At 36.7% G+C, this 22,357-nt stretch overlaps 1 protein-coding gene across 2 annotated transcripts in view; it reads left to right on the forward strand.

Moving 5' to 3' along the window:
- Positions 1-18,164, forward strand: part of LOC110442090 (zinc finger protein Xfin-like) — a 25,796-nt gene extending 7,632 nt beyond the window's left edge. Inside the window, exons 3-6 of one of the 2 annotated variants that reach the window (XM_021485524.1) lie at positions 1,224-7,808; positions 8,961-9,109; positions 14,222-14,299; positions 15,195-18,164. In XM_021485524.1, the coding sequence (XP_021341199.1) occupies positions 1,442-7,808; positions 8,961-9,109; positions 14,222-14,299; positions 15,195-15,305 (6,705 nt within the window). In that variant the 5' untranslated portion in view covers positions 1,224-1,441 and the 3' untranslated portion in view covers positions 15,306-18,164. Of the gene's footprint in view, positions 1-1,223; positions 7,809-8,960; positions 9,143-14,221; positions 14,300-15,194 lie in introns of those variants that run through there. The other variant, XM_021485525.1, reaches the window with a different exon arrangement.
- The last annotated feature ends 4,193 nt before the right edge of the window (positions 18,165-22,357 follow it).

Below are 22,357 nucleotides of genomic sequence, written 5' to 3' on the forward strand. Positions count from 1 at the left end.
TTAAATCATACCATTTTATTGAACCCGGTAATATTATAAATTATGTAAATCCACGGACTTAGATAACACGTATCTCGGTGACCCAGAAAATACGCCATGGGCCATCACAACAGTTATCCCTTGGAGGGCCTCATGGCAAAATCAAACTAACCAGTCACTTATCCCTTCCTTTCGCATAAACCACTGTATAATTATAGAAACACAAAGTAAACTCTCTCCAATACATGCCCATTAACATATTAAACTAAGTTTATCTGTGTTCAAACTCAGACAAAGATACTAGCGTGCTTAATAGTTTTAAATATTTATTCATAACATAAACAGCGCCAGCATTTCTGTCGATTCCATTTCAGCTTAACCGGCTATCCGGAAGAATACATGCACCGTACTAACTGCTACGGCAGTTATTTTCTCCTTTGAATACTGCCCACCTGCAATCATGATTCCGTAACGTACTCTTTGCGCCATCTTTTGACCATTTGGCAACTTTTCGTTTCGTAGCTGACACGGTACAACACTTTTCTTTCGCTTACTTCACACGGTCAGTCATTTTGTTTACAAAGAAATGGTGTGCAATACGCATGCGCTAGTAGAGGGAAATCCCTGAACAAAACGTTGGTCAGACAGGTAGAAATACCGATGATTTTCTAAGGTTTAATCATTTTTATGAATCTATTTCAGCCAAATCCGATCGCTATTTTCCATAAGGAGTCTCACTTGATATGTTTATGTAGTATTTGAAAAAAAGACAAAAAATAAAGTTACTTCACCGTGATGCCCCTTTAATTCTTCATTTCACAATCACAAAATGCACCTATTCTTTAATATCCATTCACCGATTGGCATTCTGCACATAAATGCTCATGTCACATCATTGGAGGATGCTAGTTAATGAAAATTACAACAATGCGTCACACTGAAAGAGGGTGAAAAAAAGAGGAGAGGGAGAAATGTTTTTAAGGCATCATTTAAGAGGTGATTGATTTTGGAAATCCCAAAGGCATCATCATCACATGACCTGATTTTCAATTAGCAGAATACAGAACACATATCTGAGGTATCATAGAAGATATTGATGCTCAACGTCTTACTGAAGCAATTCAATTTAAAGTGGTGAGCGTCTTTAATGTCAGACTGACATAATTCTAGTTTTTTATTAAACTACATGTAGATGTATGAACATGTTTTTCAAAAGTTTTGAAAAATACACATTTTTATTTCAGGACACGACAATCAGACTTCCATAGAAGAATTACAGGGCAGAAAGCATTCTGAGCTGAAAATGGTTGTGAATGGAACACTTCTGAAATTAAATTCTGGAGCTAGAAGTTCATACTACATATCTGGTACACATATTGACATTGAAATGGGTTGATACTTGCATTTTAGCAAGGAAACAACTTTACTTTTTCCTTGAACACATCAAGATCTAGATATAAGGATGGACTGTAACAATATGGACACTCATCAGTCTCCTGAAGGACATGCTGGGGAAGATCCCATCACTCATACAATGGATCAGTGTACTCGTTCAGACATAGATCAACAGGAGTTTACAAAGAGTTGCACTCAAGACATCAGTAAAACAATCACTAACCCTAAAAAGGAAAAGATACTGAGGCTGAGCCCAACGTCAGCAGAATGTCCCCCATTAAACACATCAAGCTCGGTGGGGGCATCTACCAGAGTAAGTAGTACACAACATTTCAGTGACAGTCATTTAGTTGGGAATATCATTCCAAATCACCACAGCCATCCTTTCGTAAAACTTGAACCTCTTGATTTAGAAAGTTTGGGGAAAGCATCATCAGATGGAAAGAGAACATCGAACGATCCTTCTTGGGACCAAGAACAATCTGCGACCTGTGAAAGAACTGAATTCGGATTGTTGGACATGGAACTAAGAGAATGCGACCAGAGGAAAGTCTTACTCAAAACGGACATGGAAGAAGAGAACCTTGATGATAATGGACAAAGTTGTGAAAATGAGGTAGAAAAAGACAAAGCTGAATCCAAGTGTGATGAATGTGCAACACTTACCAGTTTGGACAGAGAAAACAACACCAATTGTGGCAAATGCGGGCGAAGCTTTGCAAGCAAGACCAATAAACAGACACAAGAGCGATACAAATGTGACCAGTGTGGTAAAACGTTTTCTCAATTCCATGAAATGCAAAAACATTTGGATATTCATACACAACATCTACAAGGCTCTCAAATTGGCAAGTTCAGTTGTGAACTTTGTAATAAGGACTACAAGTCCCGTGATGGTCTAAGAGTTCATATGAAAGTCCATCAAAAGTCAAACAAATGTAGGATCTGTGGCCGCTGTTTTCCAGTGAGGTCTTATTTATGGAAACATATGCAAATTCACAATCGATCAGAATCAATTCGCAAATGTCAGCCTTGTAATAAGACATTCAAAACGGAATACTTACTCCAAAAGCATACAACTAATTTTCATGTGATGCACTCGTGTGACATCTGTGGACAAAATTTCCAGGGGAATGTGTCGCTGGTTTACCATAAACGCGCTCATGAGCATGAGAATAAGTCACATGACTTCTGTTGTGATACGTGTGGAGAAAAATACAAAACATTTGACAGCTTTCGACCACATCTTGAGATTCATAAAGACGAGGACAGGCCCTACAGATGTGACATTTGTGGGAGATCATTCATCGAACTTGAGCATTTGAGGAGGCATTTGAAAGAGCAAAACACTCATACAGATGGAGATATACAGGAAGAGTTCAAATTTTCTTGTGATGTATGTGGAAGAGGCTTTAAACAGAGTCACAACTTTGAAAAACACATGAATGTTCACACGAAGAACAAACAGTTTAGTTGCAGTATCTGCAGTAGAAGTTTCACTCATCAAAATTATTTGGATAAACATTTTGAAAGTCACAGCAATATTACTCCAGAACATCAGTGTGAGAAATGTGATGCAATGTTCCTTACAAAGAACAGTCTGAGTAATCACCAAAATTATGTACATACAATGAAACCATGTAATATTTGTGGTGAAACATTTCCAAAAGGTAAACTGAAACATCATAGAGCTACACACGAGGAAAAACAGAAATGTGACGTGTGTGGCAAATATTATTCTGGAGTTGAAGCCATCAGGAGGCATCAGCAATATCATGCAAGGAATACCTTGATTAAGAAGTTTGTTTGTGAGGTTTGTGGTAAGAAATTCGTGTCACAGGAAGGTCTACAAAAGCACTCCAGACTCCACGAAAAGTCAATTAAATGTAACATATGTGGTCGCTGTTATTTAACTAGGGGCTCCTTAAAGTATCATATGACAACTCACAAAAGATCAGAAACCTCTGGGAAATGTAAAGTCTGTGATAAGACATTCAAAACAGAATATTCACTCCAAAAGCATACAACTAAGTTTCATGTGATGCAATCGTGCAACATCTGTGGACAACATTTCCAAGGGAAAGTGTCGCTGGTTTACCATAAACGTGCTCATGAGCATGAGAATAAGTCACATGACTTCTGTTGTGATACGTGTGGAGAAAAATACAAAACATTTGACAGCTTTCGAACACATCTTGAGATTCATAAAGACGAGGACAGGCCCTACAGATGTGACATTTGTGGGAGATCATTCATCGAACTTGAGCATTTGAGGAGGCATTTGAAAGAGCGGAACACTCATACAGATGGAGATATACAGGAAGAATTAAAATTTTCTTGTGATGTATGTGGAAGTAGCTTTAAACAAAGTCACAACTTTGAAAAACACATGAATGTTCACACGAAGAACAAACAGTTAAGTTGCAGTATCTGCAGTAGAAGTTTCACTCACCAAAGTTCTTTAGATAAACATTTTGAAAGTCACAGCAATATTACTCCAGAACATCAGTGTGAGAAATGTGATGCAATGTTCCTTACAAAGAACAGTCTGAGTAAACACCTAAATTATGAACATACAATGAAACCATGTAATATTTGTGGTGAAACATTTCCAAAAGGTAAACTGAAACATCATAGAGCTACACACGAGGAAAAACAGAAATGTGACGTGTGTGGCAAATATTATTCTGGAGTTGAAGCCATCAGGAGGCATCAGCAATATCACGCAAGGAATACCTTGATTAAAAAGTTTGTTTGTGAGGTTTGTGGTAGGAAGTACGCGTCACAGGAAGGTCTACAAAAGCACTCCAGAATCCACGACAAGTCAATTAAATGTAACATATGTGGTCGCTGTTTTCCAGTGAGGAGCTCCTTAAAGTATCACATGAGAATTCATAATCGATCAGAATCTGTTGGGAAATGTGAGCTCTGTGATAAGACATTCAAAACGGAATATTCACTCCAAAAGCATACAACTAAGTTTCATGTGATGCAATTGTGTGACATCTGTGGACAAAATTTCCAGGGGAAGGTGTCGCTGGTTTACCATAAACGCGCTCATGAGCACGAAAATAAGTCACACGACTTCTGTTGTGATACGTGTGGAGAAAAATACAAAACATTTGACAGCTTTCGAACACATCTTGAGATTCATAAAGACGAGGACAGGCCCTACAGATGTGACATTTGTGGGAGATCATTCATCGAACTTGAGCATTTGAGGAGGCATTTGAAAGAGCGGAACACTCATACAGATGGAGATATACAGGAAGAATTAAAATTTTCTTGTGATGTATGTGGAAAAAGCTTTAAACAAAGTCACAACTTTGAAAAACACATGAATGTTCACACGAAGAACAAACAGTTAAGTTGCAGTATCTGCAGTAGAAGTTTCACTCACCAAAGTTCTTTAGATAAACATTTTGAAAGTCACAGCAATATTACTCCAGAACATCAGTGTGAGAAATGTGATGCAATGTTCCTTACAAAGAACAGTCTGAGTAATCACCAAAATTATGTACATACAATGAAACCATGTAATATTTGTGGTGAAACATTTCCAAAAGGTAAACTGAAACATCATAGAGCTACACACGAGGAAAAACAGAAATGTGACGTGTGTGGCAAATATTATTCTGGAGTTGAAGCCATCAGACGGCATATGCAACATCATGCAAGGAATGCCTTAATCAACAAGTTTGTTTGTGAGGTTTGTGGTAAGAAATACGCCTCAATGAAAGGTCTACAAAACCATTCCAGAATCCACGAAAAGTCAATTAAATGTAACATTTGTGGTCGCTGTTTTCCAGTTAGGAGCTCCTTAAAGTATCACATGAGAATTCACAATCGATCTGTGGGGAAATGTAAGCCTTGTAATAAGACATTCAAAACGGAATACTTACTCCAAAAGCATACGACTAATTTTCATGTGATGCACTCGTGTGACATCTGTGGACAAAATTTTCAAGGGAAAGTGTTGCTGGTTTACCATAAACGCGCTCATGAGCATGAGAATAAGTCACATGACTTCTGTTGTGATACGTGTGGAGAAAAATACAAAACATTTGACAGCTTTCATACACATCTTGAGATTCATAAGAACCAGGACAGTCCATACAGATGTGACATTTGTGGGAGAACATTCAGAGGATTTGTCTCTTTGAGGAGTCATATGAAAATGCAGAATGCTCATGCAGATAAAGATATACAGGAAGGATTAAAATTTTCTTGTGATGTGTGCGGAAAAAGCTTTAGAGAAAGCCAGATGCTTGAAAAACACGTGAAATTTCACGTTATGAAAAAAAGACAGTTTAGTTGCAGTATCTGCACTCGAAGTTTTGCTCGACAAAGTACTTTAGATAAACATTATAAAAAGCACAGCACAGAGACTAAAGGACATCAGTGTGAGAAATGTGATGCAGTATTACTTACAGATTTCAGTCTGAAAAAGCATTTAGATTTTGTACATACAATAGAAACATGTAATATTTGTGGTGAAGAGGTTTCAAAAGGTAAACTTAAATATCACAGGACTAAACACGAAGAAAAAAAGGAATGTGACGTGTGTGGCAAATATTATTTTGGAGTTGAAGGAATTAGAAGACATATGCAATATCATGCAAGACTTTTAAGCGGGATAAAGAAGTTCAGTTGCGAAGTTTGTGGTAAACAATACCACTTACAGCAGGGCCTTAGAGAACACATGAGGTTCCACCAGAAATCTATCAAATGCAACATTTGTGGGCGTTGTTTTGCACATAAAGGGTCTTTACAGAAGCACATGATAATTCACACCAGACCAGCATCGATTGGAAAATGTGAAACTTGTGGCAGGACCTTCCAAACAGAAGGTGTTCTTCAAAGACATATCAAGAGTTTCCATGTCACTAAATCGTGTGAGATTTGTGGTTTGAAGTTTAAAGAAAAACCACAGAAACATATTGATAGGCACCATACTTCACATGTGTGTGATATTTGTGGCATTAAAATTGATGGAAAGTTATTATTAGAGTGCCATAAGCTCACTCACATCTATGAAAAGGGTTCATTTGACTTTCAGTGTTACGAATGTGAAAAAAGTTACAAAACTTCTGACAAGCTACGTAAACACGTGGACATCCATACGAAAAACGAAGAAGGGTCTTGTCGTTTCGGATGCGAGATATGTGGGAAAAGGTTTGCTTCATTGTATAATTTATCGTCTCATGTAAATAACCACAGGAAAGAAATTGGCCATTATTGCAAAATTTGTGGCAAGAGCTTTAAAGAAGCTGATGAAGAGCACAAATGTCCGTCTGAAAAGATTGCAAAATATATATGTGAAGTGTGTGGGCGCTTTTTCCGGCATCAATTTGGTTTAAACAGGCACAAGGAAGTACATGGCAGTGTTAACTTCAAATGCGAACAATGCAATTGGATGTTTTTGACAGAAAAAAAACTTCAGACCCATATAGACAAAGTTCATAAGCTAGCACCTTGTGATATTTGTGGTCAAGAATTGACCTACCAGGAAATGCCTCTTCACAAAAGAAAAATGCACGCCCAAGACTACATTTGTGATATATGTGGACATAAATGTTCAGGTCTGTCAAAGCTGAAAACACATTTAGAAACCCATTCGACAAAAAAAGCAAAATCTTTTTGCTGTGATATTTGTTGTAAAACCCTCAATACTGCGACAGGACTACAAATTCACAAGGCTATTCATACTGGAGCTAAGAAAAATAAAAAGACATTGATCTGTGATATATGTGGAAAAGGTTTTGCAGAAAGAAAAACTTTGTTTAATCACACGCTCACACACAAACCTAGATCACTTCAGTGCAATAAATGTTGTAAAATGTTTGCGACTAGAAATTCACTACTCAACCATGTGAAATGCAGGAGAGAGTGTCAAACTTGTGGAAAGATATTTGTTGATACACGATTATTTAAACAACATGTTGAGCTTCATGATGGTGCTGAGGAGGTGGATGGAAAGGTATCCTTCAATCAAAGCCCTTGCTCTGAAAGATCCAGTCCGAGGACAGGTCGCAGTACTGGTCGTTCAGGCAAAATGCACAGGCAGAGAGGTCCTGGAAAAAAAATCACAGATTATCCTTACAAATGTAGAATGTGTAGAAGAAGTTTTCAGAGTAAGATCAACATGGAAAATCATACGACAAGGCACCATAACAAATTAAATGTAAAACAGTTCGAGTGCGAGATGTGTTTTAAAATATTTACATCAAAAATTGCATTGAAGGCTCATGATAGAGTTGTGCATGCTAAACAAAGTTTTGATGTCAGTGGGACAAAATACACAGCTACAGATCTGAAGAAACCTACAAGCACTCACAAAGAGCAAGAAAAGAGCCATGTTTCCAGTAGAGAAAGCGAGGAATCAATTGATAATGAAATTAGTATTGATGACAAGGAAGTCAAGAGGCCTGAAGGTAAGAAACTGACCCATATAGTATCTAGGACTTACACAACCAAATCATTTACTATATATTATTACCAAACATTTTAGCTAATAACATTAATATTTGAAGTTCAAAACCAGTGACAACTGTCTAGATTCATAAATACATACCTTGCAAAGGCTACAAAATGACATTTTTGGTAGGTTTAGTGGCATATTGGAGTGTCACAGCGTCAAGGAGTTGAAAACCGGAAGTTTACAAGCAAAACTGGTGACCCAAAACAGAAACCACCCAACACATTTTGCCCCTGTGCAAATCCGCACACAGGCATGCAAATATATCAAAAATATACATTTTTCAAAAATTAAATACCTGAACATTTCATTTATCTAAAAACATGTCATCAGTTCCTTATTAAAAACTCCCTCAGTGACCCAGTAATTAGCCGGAACTTAATTTATATATGAACTACAAATGTATGAAACACTTGCTGATTGGCTGATTTTGTTGTGCCATACAGGGTGTGAAAAACTTAACTCAGATGCGAATAAGGCATTCACATGTGTAATAAAACTAGAACTTTAGCCCACCGTTACCAGACATAGATAGTGAACTGTTCAAATTGACTCTCATAGGTGGCTGCCCGCTTTTTGTCCGTCCTTCATAGTCTATATAAAATGGAGAATATTCTAAGTAAATAAACTCTTTGAGAGCTGGAACTCTCCTTTGCAATTATAACTGATGCAGTAGTACCCTTTGCCTTAAGTTTTAATAAGATAATTATCACAATAATTATGAAAAAAACAATAATCGGTTTATCTAGGTCGGTGGTTTAATATTTACATTTAATTCTTTTCGGAGCTACAGGTTTCATGTTAAGAGTAATACTCTGTCCCTAACCCAAGTTTTTTAAAAATTAATCTGTGATATGTCCCTGATGCCCACATCTGTCTTTCACTATATGTTATTACAAGATTTGAGTTCAAATTTATCAAAGCTCTACGTTTGTTGTAATGTTTTCCCATAGGTGTGGTTACATTTTATAAATCTGATGATATTTATACTTGCTTTTTCGGGGGGAAAATACAGCTTAATCAAATTTTTAAGATACTGAGTGAACATGACTTTGCAAGAAAGAAATCATTTGGATTGGAGGATAATTTTTTCTCTGTTTCGTTGCAGGTCAAAGAGGACACATGCGTGAGTCGAAGGTTCCTTTCCTGACACCTAGGGTAATCAGTGAAGATTCAATGCTGCTGTCTAAAAGGGAGACAATGGATTTACCTCCAGAAAAACAAAAAGCAATCAACGATGATAAGAACTTCCTTAGCGTATGTCAACTTGACATCTCTTAATTCACCTTGGTAGATATACAAATATTGTTTGCTCTTATCAGGTATGAAGTGTAATAGTTATAATTATGGAAAATGGTTTACAGTGCTTCAATGTCATTTAAATATAACTTGTTTATTAACAAACAAAACAATACTGGCATAAAATCAGTTATTACATACACACAATGCATACTATATATTAGGTATTTCAGCTAATAATGGACATCAGTTATCTTACTTTTACCATGAGATGATGTTTTTCGTCATATATACACAGATTTCTTAACTGTAATAGGTTGTTAACATCAGTTATGTGTGAATCACCCTTTCCTTATTCTGAAAAACAGTTGATGATTATTTGCCAATTTTGAACCAATGTGAAATTGTTATGATTTCATCAATAATAATTTCATGTTAAGAATATCCGTGCTATTGTTAAATGCAGATGGACTAGGTTTGATTTAATGTCATTTGATAAAAATGTTCAGTGTTATATTAAGTACACTGATTCACCTTACAAACAGATAGCCAAGCAAACAAACAAATGACAAAACACTGTAGAACAGAACTAACACTGCCACAGTGGTACAGAGTCTGGCCCTGGTGCTCCTGGTAGGGTGCAGCTTACTAACTGTTTGATACATTTGGTAGGGTTCACTAGCTTACTAACTGTTTAATACATTTGGTAGGTTGAAGCTTACTAACTGTTTGATACATTTGGTAGGGTGCAATAGCTTACTAACTGTTTAATACATTTGGTAGGGTGAAGCTTACTAAGAGTTTGATACATTTGGTAGGGTGCACTAGCTTACTAACCGTTTAATACATTTGGTAGGGTCCAGCTTACTAACAGGTTGATACATTTGGTAGTGTGCAGCTTACTAACAGTTTGATACATTTAGTAGGGTGCAGCTTACTAACTGTTTGATACAGTTGGTAGGTTGCAGCTGACTAACAGTTTGATACATTGGGTAGGGTGCAGCTTACTAACAGTTTGATACACTTGGTAGGGTGCAGCTTACTAACAGTTTGATACACTTGGTAGGGTGCAGCTTACTAACAGTTTAATACATTTGGTAGGGTGCAGCTGACTAACTGTTTAATACATTTGGTAGGGGGCAGCTTACTAACAGTTTGATACATTTAGTAGGGTGCAGCTTACTAACTGTTTGATACATCTGGTAGGGTGCAGCTGACTAACAGGTTGATCCATTTGGTAGGGTGCAGCTAACTAACTGTTTGATACATTTGGTAGGGTGCTCTAGCTTACTAACTGTTTAATACATTAGGTAGGGTGCAGCTTACTAACTGTTTAATACATTAGGTAGGGTGCAGCTTACTAACTGTTTAATACATTTGGTAGGGTGCAGCTTACTAACGGTTTGATACATTTGGGAGGGTGCAGCTTACTAACAGTTTGATACACTTGGTAGGGTGCAGCTTACTAACAGTTTAATACATTTGGTAGGGTGCAGCTAACTAACAGTTTGATACATTTGGTAGGGTGAAGCTTACTCACAGTTTGATACATTTGGTAGGGTGCAGCTGACTAACAGTTTGATACATTGGGTAGGGTGCAGCTTACTAACAGTTTGATACACTTGGTAGGGTGCAGCTTACTAACAGTTTGATACATTAGGTAGGGTGCAGTTTACTAACTGTTTAATACATTTGGTAGGGTGCAGCTAACTAACAGTTTGATACATTTGGTAGGGAGCAGCTTACTAACAGTTTGATACATTTGGTAGGATGCACTAGCTTACTAACTTTTTAATACATTTGGTAGGGTGAAGCCTACTAACTGTTTGATACATTTGGTAGGGGGCAGCTTACTAACAGTTTGATACATTTGGTAGGGTGCAGCTTACTAACAGGTTGATACATTTGGTAGGGTGCACTAGCTTACTAACTTTTTAATACATTTGGTAGGGTGAAGCTTACTAACTGTTTGATACATTTGGTAGGGTGCACTAGCTTACTAACTGTTTAATACATTTGGTAGGGTGAAGCTTACTAACTGTTTGATACATTTGGTAGGGTGCAGCTGACTAACAGGTTGATACATTTGGTAGGGTGCACTAGCTTACTAACTTTTTAATACATTTGGTAGGGTGCAGCTTACTAACTGTTTAATACATTTGGTAGGGTGCAGCTTACTAACTGTTTAATACATTTGGTAGGGTGCAGCTTACTAACTGTTTAATACATTTGGTAGGGTGCAGCTTACTAACAGTTTGATACATTTGGTAGGGTGCAGCTTACTAACATTTTGGTACATGTACATTTGCTTCGATAATGCTCCAGACTAGCAATCAGTTGTGTCATGTTCATGATCAGTCCATAGTGTTGAGTAAGGAGAGGTAGGAACGTTGACGATGGTGAAGGTTGGTTATGATTGTGAAAATGAAGCCATTAAGTTCGTTATTGGTGTTGTCAGTGAGATAACTAGTTAGATTTTCATTCTGTTTGTCAGATATTAGAGCTTACAAAGAAAAGGCTGGTAACCTTAATTTTAGTGTCTAGAGGATGAATAAGATACAAATGTAAGAAAGTTAGCAGCATCACAAGCATAGGAGGTACATTAATCTAAGGTAGGATGCTGGGCTCGTGACCCAAGTGTCACGTCACAGCATTGTGTTGTATCTTTGAAAAAGATACTTTGCTCCGCTTGTTCCAGTCTACTCAGCTGTAAATAAGTACAGGATTCACTCAGGGTAGTGCTAGAACCGTTTTTAAACTACCTACAAACTTGGTTGTGATTATAAAGTGGTATATAAGAACTTCAGATTATTATTATTATGAAAAAACAGATCTGATAAAAGTGTTAACTAGGGCTTCAACAATACATTAACATGACAATATTATAGTATCACAATACTGTGGTCACGATACAATACACGGTGATAAATCTACATGCGAGTCCCGAGTCCACTACTCATAGAATTTTGAAGGGACTCACAGAATTTCTGGAAATAGTTTAAGTTAACATTGTGGGACTCATCATTTTTAGCAATACAGTTGAAAAGGACTCATTAAAATAAATTGTAGATGGATCACTGAATACATATGACGATACTGTAGTCACGATACTGTAGTCAAGATACATTATGTATCACAATACTGTAGTCATGATATAATACGTATAACGTTATACTGTAGTCACGATACATAATGTATCACAATACTGTAGTCACGATACTGTAGTCAAGATACATTACATATCACAATACTGTAGTCATGATACATTACATATCACGATTCAATATGTATCACGATACTGTGGCCACGATACATTACGTATCACAATACTGGGGTCAGGATACAATACGTATCAGGACGCTAGTCACGATACATTACATTTCACGATACAATATGTATCACGCCACTGTAGTCACGATACAAAACGTATCACGATACTGTAGTCAAGATACATTTCGTATCGAGATACTTTAGTCCCGATACAATACGTATCCCAATACTGTGGTCATGATACAAAAGGGATCACGATACTGTGGTCATGATACAATACGTATCTCAATACTGTAGTCATGATATAATACGTATAACGTTATACTGTAGTCACGATACAAAACGTAACACGATACTGTGGCCACGATACTGTAGTCGCGTTACATTTCGTATCGAGATACTTTAGTCCCGATACAATACGTATCCCAATACTGTGGTCATGATACAAAAAGGATCACGATACTGTGGTCAGTATACAATACGTATCAGGACACTAGTCACGATACATTACGTTTCACAATACAAAATGTATCACAATACTGTGGTCAGGTTACAATACGTATCACGATACTGTAGTCATGGTACAATACGTATCACAATACTGTGGTCAGGATACAATATGTATCACGACACTGTAGTCACGATACATTACGTATCACAATACTGTGGTCACGATACTGTAGTCACGATACAAAACGTATCACGATACTGTGGCCACGATACATTACGTATCACAATACTGTGGTCACGATACTGTAGTCACGATACTGTGGCCACGATACATTAGATATCACAATACTGTGGTCATGATACAATACGTATCACAATACATATAGTAACAGTAGAAGCGAAAAGAAAAGTAATGTTGCAAATTTTTAATTGAAATACTACAACAGGAAATAGACTTGGTCCAAATTGGGCATGACTTCAAAGTTTCACCTAATTCACTTCTCTCAACATGCATCCCGAGCTGAAGCTGTCACTCACTGTGATGGAACAGATATCAGTAGACTTTATTCAGAAACGACAAATCCTGAAAAAAATTAGGGTGTATCGTAACATATTTCCCAAAAGATATTGTGTATCGTACCGTGTTAGAAATATTGTCACACTTTTAATATATTGTTGCTGACCCTAGTGTTAACAGTTTAACCCTTTTTAGCTCGCCTATTCGAAGAATAGGGAGGCTAATGTAGTCACCCCGGCTTCGGCGTCCGAGGTTAAAGTTTTTGTGCAAGTTTTTCCAGACAGTGTTGAATCATCTCACTCAATACACTATATCGAGTGTAAGCAATGTGCTGGACCATATTTTCATATTTTATGGCTCAAAAACAGCTTTATTGGACTTAATTGATTAATGTTTTGGGGTAAGCTTGAGGTTAAAGTTTTTGGGCAAGTTTTGTTGGGTAGTGTTGGACCACCACCATCAATAGGCTGTTGTCTATTATAAGGTTGAAGTATTTGTTTTTAGTGTAAGCCATGTGTTGAACCATATTTTCATATTTTAGAGTCCAAAAATAGCTCTATTGGACTTTGTTAATTTCTTAACAATCACTTCACATAGATTTTTTCTAAACATTTAACAGTCCTTATAATATACTGGTGGTAAGTGAGGTGGCAAATAAAATGATAGGCACGTGCACTATATCAACGTTTTACTATACATGTGTTTCTATTGATGCAGTATTATAATAACATACATAGGCAAGCTATGCTGTTCTCCGACAGCTCTTGTTACTGATATTTATAACACAAGGTTGCAGCTTTGATGTTGTGACAATAACAGATTATATAGACCTTATCATCCATAGTGTGTTCTGTCTGATAGCAAGATGATTCTTATTGCTCTGTTTATTGTAGATGGTCATTCGAAAATCTGTTGATGACCTCGATGTCCATACGCTCAAGCGTGGACAATATTTGATGGTTGTCACAAAGGTAGGTAACCCAAAACTCCTGAACAAATCCTTCTTTAACAGTACAGTTTAGTAGCTGTTTGAATTTAAATTCATTACCCCTGGTTCATCTGCTCTCTATTTAGGAGGAGGTAAGTTTTTTTTAACTAAAGCTAATTCAGGGAAATAACATTTTGGGTATAATTTGACCATTTAGCTGGAAATGTTTCAAACTTGGTTGCAATATTTGTAATGAGATGTCAGTAAGATGGATGAGAGGATAAGATGCTGCCCCTCTCTCGGGGCTAGAGGGGCAGGGCCAAAACGGGTAAATGGATCAAATTTAAAGAAATCTTCTCCGCATTCAGATGTACAAGAATCAAGTTTGTTTCATGGATGAAAGGGCCCTTTACATGAGTATAGGTGCATAATCTGAGCTGTTAGTGTCACCCTTGGGGTATCTCCCTTGGGTAGATGGTAGATTTTACTTTAGTTAATATAGAGAAATAACGCTTTTAACTATAGTTCATTTTCTGCAAGAAATAATTCAAATTGGGTCGGAATAATTATGAAATTGAAATCAAATACATTATCAAATAGTATCAGAAAGATCCTGACCTACCCAGGGTTTGGCATTTATAAGAGAAAAACTGGCAACATTACAATACATGTATATAGATATTAAATGTCTCGTTCAATAGCAAACTAATTCATTTAAAGAGATTTTAACAATTGTTTTCCTTTAGTAACATGACAAGTCATGCAATTCTTTTTGATTTCAATTTCACACCTCAACAATAAAAACTATTTATACATGATAATATAACTCGTGATCAGTTGACCATTTAGGCCCTTGGGCCTCTGGTTTATAGTAGCTCTGCTACTTTCACAGAAAAAATTGAAATTCTGATATTTAGAATTACATTCTTTTGTTATAGATTAAAGAACTTGTTTTGAACAAGAATCTTGATGAAGGCAAGATTAAAAAAAGGGTGTCCAACTACATTTGCTACAAACACAAGGAAGAGAAGAAAACGAGACTGGGCTAAAGAGCTAAACAACTGTCTTACATTTGCTACAAACACAAGGAAGAGAAGAAAACGAAACTGGGCTAGAGAGCTAAACAACCGTCTTTGACAGAATTTGATATTCCGTATTTTCTAAAATACTTAGAGGTTGGCAATTTCATTTGCTTTCATATTTTAAACTTCTAAGGTGTTTGTTAAATTGACATTTTGGCCTTCTTTGTCTCATCAATGTTTCACAGACACGAACTAGGGGTTGGATAAAGGCCCTTTGCCAAAATGTCAATACCGGTAGTCACATCCTTGATGTTTTCTAAAGTGGTTACTTAGTCCCTGCCTATATTTAACATGTAGTGGAATGAGTCAGTCATGTTGTTATTCAAATTTGTACTTTTATATTTTTCCTATTAAGACCACAGGAAGTGTATGAGTTCATTTGAACTGACCACGTTAGTTATAAAGAGTGTTTAGCTTTTGAGGTCATCCGAAGCATGTATGGGTTTCTAAGGGATGTTATCTATTATCCTATGCATTTAGGTTGACAAATATAATTGTTTTCTCTTGGCAATTAAATGAATGGGCCATGTTTTACCAGATTGTACATAATCAGGTGAAGAACCAAGTCTCTTGGACCTTTTGTTATCAATATGATGCACATTGAAAGGCTAGAACAGATTATTTGTTTTACTTACCAGATGACAATTTTTTAGGTGATAAATACAATCTGTTGTTCAAAGGCAGTTATTGTGTTTTGATAAAATTATGATATTGTAATAGTTTCAAGTATAAGATTATAAAGTTTATGTGTTTGTCTATTGAATCATTTTAAATGTATGAGGTGCTTGGGAGTTTTAATATTTTATTTTATTTTTTAATAGTGTTTAGATTTTACCTCCTATTGACATAAATGTATGTGTATAGTATGCATGCATTTTGAAGGCCCTATGTGTTATATGTTCATTATTTTGTATGTTTCAATTTTATTTCTTGCCGTGTAACATTCCATGTGGAGAAATGGGTATGGCATTTGGTTGTAAGTATCTTATAAATATATATGTATCGGGGCACATCTGTATAATTGTCTGCAGCTTCAGGCCGCCTTTATTACATTTACTGATTGTTTTCTAGGGAATTTAACTTGACAGTATCTGTAACAAAAAAGGACCATGACCTACAACTGATACATTGTGGCTATAATGTAAATAAGTTTTTATTGACTTCTTATAAGTCAGATGTAGAATTCTATTGATCTGATGCAAGGGATGGGATGTCTGGAAGGATATCAATTTTATTTTGACCAATAAGAAGAATTAAACTACGGTAAACCTTCGGTCAGTTCGAACAAAATTAAATAAATATTGATGAACCTGTTCGGATTATACAAAATTATGCTTCAGAAAATAAGCGTGAGTTCTAACTATCGGCAAAAATTTCGGCAAAGTGCAAATCAAGTCACAAACATATACCCGACATATTTTCTTCGCCGGAGTATACCTCTATATATCCAATGTAAGGTGATACGTAACAACGACGGCCTGGCATAGAACAATGGCACATTTATAAATGGGTAAAATGATAGTATATTATTTAATTCAATGTTAATTGATCATTAAACTTTCTTCATTTCGTGATTATTATGATCGTTATTGCGAAGCAGAGGCCCTTGTGTTGGCCCCGAAACAGTATACGTTTCATTTGTGACACAAAAGTTGAGACTACCTAGCTTGTATCAGAGACCTAAATATTGAGTCTCTGCGTGGTTAGGTTTTATTTGAATCAGAAACTATTATATATATTATTGGTAATGAATGGTCCGTTTAATAAATTGAAAACATAGTCTACATAACCTGTTGTGTTTACAAAGCGTTACTGTACAGTAAATATAGGTCTATATGTTAGTAAAATTAGGTCAGAACATCAACATGTCTGCTTTAAATTATAAGTGATATAGTCCTAATACCTACCAAACTTATTTGACACCTTCAAAATTACCCATCGCTAATTGGGACACCTGTGGATATGTTTGGACTTTGACATGAATGCTAATCACGTCACGCACCATGGCTGGGCGGCCGATTCCTACCGCGACATCGGGTCCTGCCCTACCTGGTGTGAGGCACACGTTTACAGGTAATACCTTGATTGGCAATAATTAAGGGATGTCTGGTCGCAATAAAATAATCGTATTCACTGCAAAGCTGCCAATTTCCTTTGTATATGTAAGTGAAGCAGTGATTGAATGAGTGATTCTTTTGTACATCACTTAGGTTTGATCTTATTTGCACTTATTTTTCTTGTACCTAAGTGGTTATTTTTCATTTTTTATACATACTTATTTTTATATATTCTTACATTTGTATGCATATGTGCACATGTAATTTGTAATTTTTCGTCCATTTACTGATACAATTTATTCAAAGGATGTTACATAGTGATGGCCTAATCAAAACTTTCTGTTTGTAAATGATGTCGAATGGAGATAACTCAAACATTCATGTAAATCATAAAATGGAGACAATGTTTTACTTCGTAAAAATATTTGTATAATTTTCTTACACTTGACCATATTATGTAACCAAATTTAATCTACTATCAGCTTTCATACTGTATTTAAATGACTCAAGTATCATTTTCAAGGAAAGAGCATGTGATTCCCAGTTGTCTTAATGCCTTGGAGAATAATAAATTAAAACTTTCAAATCATGTTATCCCCACTTGTGTCCTTGTACTGAATACGAATATCATACATTTTGTATGTTTTACATGCATATTTGTTTTAATGCAAAGTAAAACAAAATGCATTTAATTTATATATGATCAAGAATACTAAACAGGAACCCATCTTTTACAATATGAATAAATGTTCTACAGTGAATATGCGTATATAAATATTTGTTGTGTTTTTTATGTGTCATACTTAAGATATCAATGTTGTTTTGTTATTGAAACATACATGTTTAAAAAATCGTCTTGAATTTGTACGGATGAAATTGTAAGTTGAATTCCATGAAACTCATTATGTAGATTTCACTGTAGCTCATTAAAGGTTAGCTACGATGTAAACTTAATTGTCTCATAAATCTAGCTAAAGATGTGCGTTCCTAAATTATGTCACCATTGATCACTTGTTGTGTGTATTAACTAGTCCAATGTGATAATTTTAGAACTAAAGTATCCATGGAACCAACCAGCACAATATGAAGTTTCTATACCTTTTAGTTCTTCAGAAGAAGTCATTTGAAGTGTTTGACACATTTGACCCCTGTGATCTTGAAAGCAGGTCAAGGTCATTTTCTTTCTCAAACTTTTTGTGGCTCTATCACAGGAAGCAACCAGCTAAATATTAAGATTCTATACCTTTTAGTTCTTCAAAAAAAGTGGTTTGAAGTGTCGAACAATTAAACAACTTCTTCTAAGGACCTGAAAGGTATAGAATCTTTATATTTGACTGGTAGCTTCCTTGGATAGATCCCTAGACAGTTTGAGAATGAAAATTACCTTGACCTACTTTCAAGGTCACAGCGGTCAATGATGTGAAACGCTTCAAACAACTTCTTCTTAAGACCTAAGAATTACAGAATCTTCATTTTTGGCTGCTTGCTTCCTGGGATAGAGCAAATTTTGAGAATGAAAATGACCTTGACCTAATTTCAATGCCTCAGCGGTCAAATGAGTCAAACACTTCGAACGACTTCTCCTGAAGAACTGAAAGGTATAGAATCTTCATATTTGGCTGGTAGCTTCCTGGGATAGAGCCCGACACAGTTTGAGAATGAAAATGACCTTGACCTTCTTTCAAGGCCTCAGGGGTCAAATATGTCAAACAATTAAACGACTACTTCTGAAAAATCTTTGAGCATAGTTTCATAATATTTAGCTGGTAGCTTCCTGGGATTGCGCCTGACAAAGATCTCCTTATAAGGTCACAGTGATAAAATATGTCAAACATAAGAACCAAAAAGGATAGAATCGTATAAAAATATATGGCTGGGAGTTTCAACAGTTGGAGCCGACAAAGTTTGCGAGTGAAATATTTGTAGTACATGATAATATTTAATGAGAATATTTTGCTATGGCTGATTAAATATTCAAGTGAGCGATACAGGCCCTCTGTGCTTCTTGTTTAAAAGCAAATGTCCGTACAACTCTTCGTCAGCTGTTACAGTTTGGTTTAAAGATAAGCTACTCACATTTTTTTCGTTGACATTATCAACACTTAGGTAAATACACAGGGGCATGGATCGCTTTACTTGTAATATTAAAAAAAGGGTCTCCTATATTTATTAGTAAAGGAGACCCTTTTTTAGGTCACCTGAGCTTTAGCTCAAGTGACCTATTGCTANACAAGTGAAGCGATCCATGCCCCTGTGGGTAAATATACGGTTTCCTGATTTCCATCGATAAATGCTTTAAATAATTTATATAGCGACATGTTGATGATTTTAATTGTTGAGTTTTACTATATGTAATATTGTATTTTGTTTGTACATATTTTGATCATAGTGATACACATGTACGGAGCATCGATAAATGGATCAAGGCTCTGTGATACACATGTACGGAACATCGAGAAATAGATCAAGGCTCTGTGATACACATGTTCGGAGCATCGATAAATGGATCAAGACTCTGTGATACACATGTACGGAACATCGATAAATGGACCAAGGCTCTTTGATCCACATGTTCGGAGCATCGATAAATGTGCCTCAGCGGTCAAATGAGTCAAACACTTCGCACGACTTCTCCGGAAGGACTGAAAGGTATAGAATCTTCATATTGTGCTGGTTGGTTCCATGGATACATGTGTATCACAGAGCATTGATCTATTTCTCGATGTTCCGTACATGAGTATCACAGAGCCTTGATACATTTATCGATGTTCCGTCCTTGTGTATCACAGAGCCTTGGTCCATTTATCCATGTTCCGCACATGTGTATCACAGAGTTAGATCCATTTATCGATGTTCCGCACATGTGTATCACAGAGTTAGATCCATTTATCGATGTTCCGGTTCCGTACATGTGTATTACAGAGCCTTGATCCATTGATCGATGCTCCGTACATGTGTATCACGGAGTTAGATCCATTTATCGATGTTCGTACATGTGTATCACAGTGCCTTGTTCCATTTATCGATGCTCCTTACATGTGTATCACAGACCCTTGATCCATTTATCGATGCTACGTACATGTGTATCACAGACCCTTGATCCATTTATCGATGCTACGTACATGTGTATCACAGAGCATCGATAAATGGAACAAGGCACTGTGATACACATGTTCGTAGCATCGATAAATGGATCACAGAGCCTTGATCTATTTCTCGATGTTCCGTACAAGTGTATCACAGAGCCTTTATCCATTTATCGATGCTACGTACATGTGTATCACAGTGCCTTGTTCCATTTATCGATGTTCTGTACATGTGTATCACAGACCCTTGATCCATTTATCGATGTTCCGCACATGTGTATCACAGAGTCTTGATCCATTTATCGATGCTACGTACATGTGTATCACAGTGCCTTGTTCCATTTATCGATGCTCCGTACGCGTGTATCACAGAGCCTTAATCCATTTATCGATGCTACGTACATGTGTATCACAGACCCTTGATCCATTTATCGATGTTCTGTACATGTGTATCACAGAACCTTGATCCATTTATCGATGTTCCGCACATGTGTATCACAGAGTCTTGATCCATTTATCGATGGTCCGTACATGTGTATCACGGAGTTAGATCCATTTATCGATGTTCTGTACATGTGTATCACAGAACCTTGATCCATTTATCGATGTTCGTACATGTGTATCACAGAACCTTGATCCATTTATCGATGCTACGTACATGTGTATCACAGAACCTTGATCCATTTATCGATGCTCTGAACATGTGTATCACAGAGCCTTTGATCCATTTATCGATGCTACGAACATGTGTATCACAGTGCCTTGTTCCATTTATCGATGTTCTGTACATGTGTATCACAGTGCCTTGTTCCATTTATCGATGCTCCTTACATGTGTATCACAGAACCTTGATCCATTTATCGATGTTCGTACATGTGTATCACAGAACCTTGATCCATTTATCGATGTTCCGGACATGTGTATCACAGAGCCTTTGATCCATTTATCGATGCTACGAACATGTGTATCACAGAGCATCGATAAATGGATAAAGGCTCTGTGATACACTTGTACGGAACATCGAGAAATGGACCAAGGCTCTTTGATCCACATGTTCGGAGCATCGTTAAATGGATCAAGGCTCGGTGATACACATGTACGGGACATCGTTAAATGGATCAAGGCTCTATGATACACATGTACGGAACATCGAGAAATGGACCAAGGCTCTTTGATCCACATGTTCGGAGCATCGATAAATGTGCCTCAGCGGTCAAATGAGTCAAACACTTCGCACGACTTCTCCGGAAGGACTGAAAGGTATAGAATCTTCATATTGTGCTGGTTGGTTCCATGGATACATGTGTATCACAGACCCTTGATCCATTTATCGATGTTCTGTACATGTGTATCACAGTGCCTTGATCCATTTATCATGTGTATCACAGAGCATCGATAAATGGAACAAGGCTCTGTGATACACCTATACGGAACATCGATAAACGGATCAAGGCTCTGTGATGCACCTGTACGGAACATCGATAAATAGATCAAGGCTCTCTGATACACATGTTCGGAGCATCGATAAATGGATCAAGGGTCTGTGATACACATGTAAGGAGCATCGATAAATGGATAAAGGCTCTGTGACACACATGTACGGAACATCAATAAATGAATCAAGGCTTTGTGATACACCTGTACGGAGCATCGATAAATGGATAAAGGCTCTGTGACACACATGTACGGAACATCGAGAAATAGATCAAGGCACTGTGATACACATGTACGGAACATCGATAAATGGACCAAGGCTCTGTAATACACATGTACGGAACATCGATAAATGGACCAAGGCTCCGTGATACACATGTACGGAGCATCGATAAATGGATCAAGGCTCTGTGATACACCTGTACGGAGCATCGATAATTGG

This window comes from Mizuhopecten yessoensis, unplaced genomic scaffold (assembly GCF_002113885.1).
Source record: "Mizuhopecten yessoensis strain PY_sf001 unplaced genomic scaffold, ASM211388v2 scaffold716205, whole genome shotgun sequence".
NCBI lineage: Eukaryota > Metazoa > Mollusca > Bivalvia > Pectinida > Pectinidae > Mizuhopecten > Mizuhopecten yessoensis.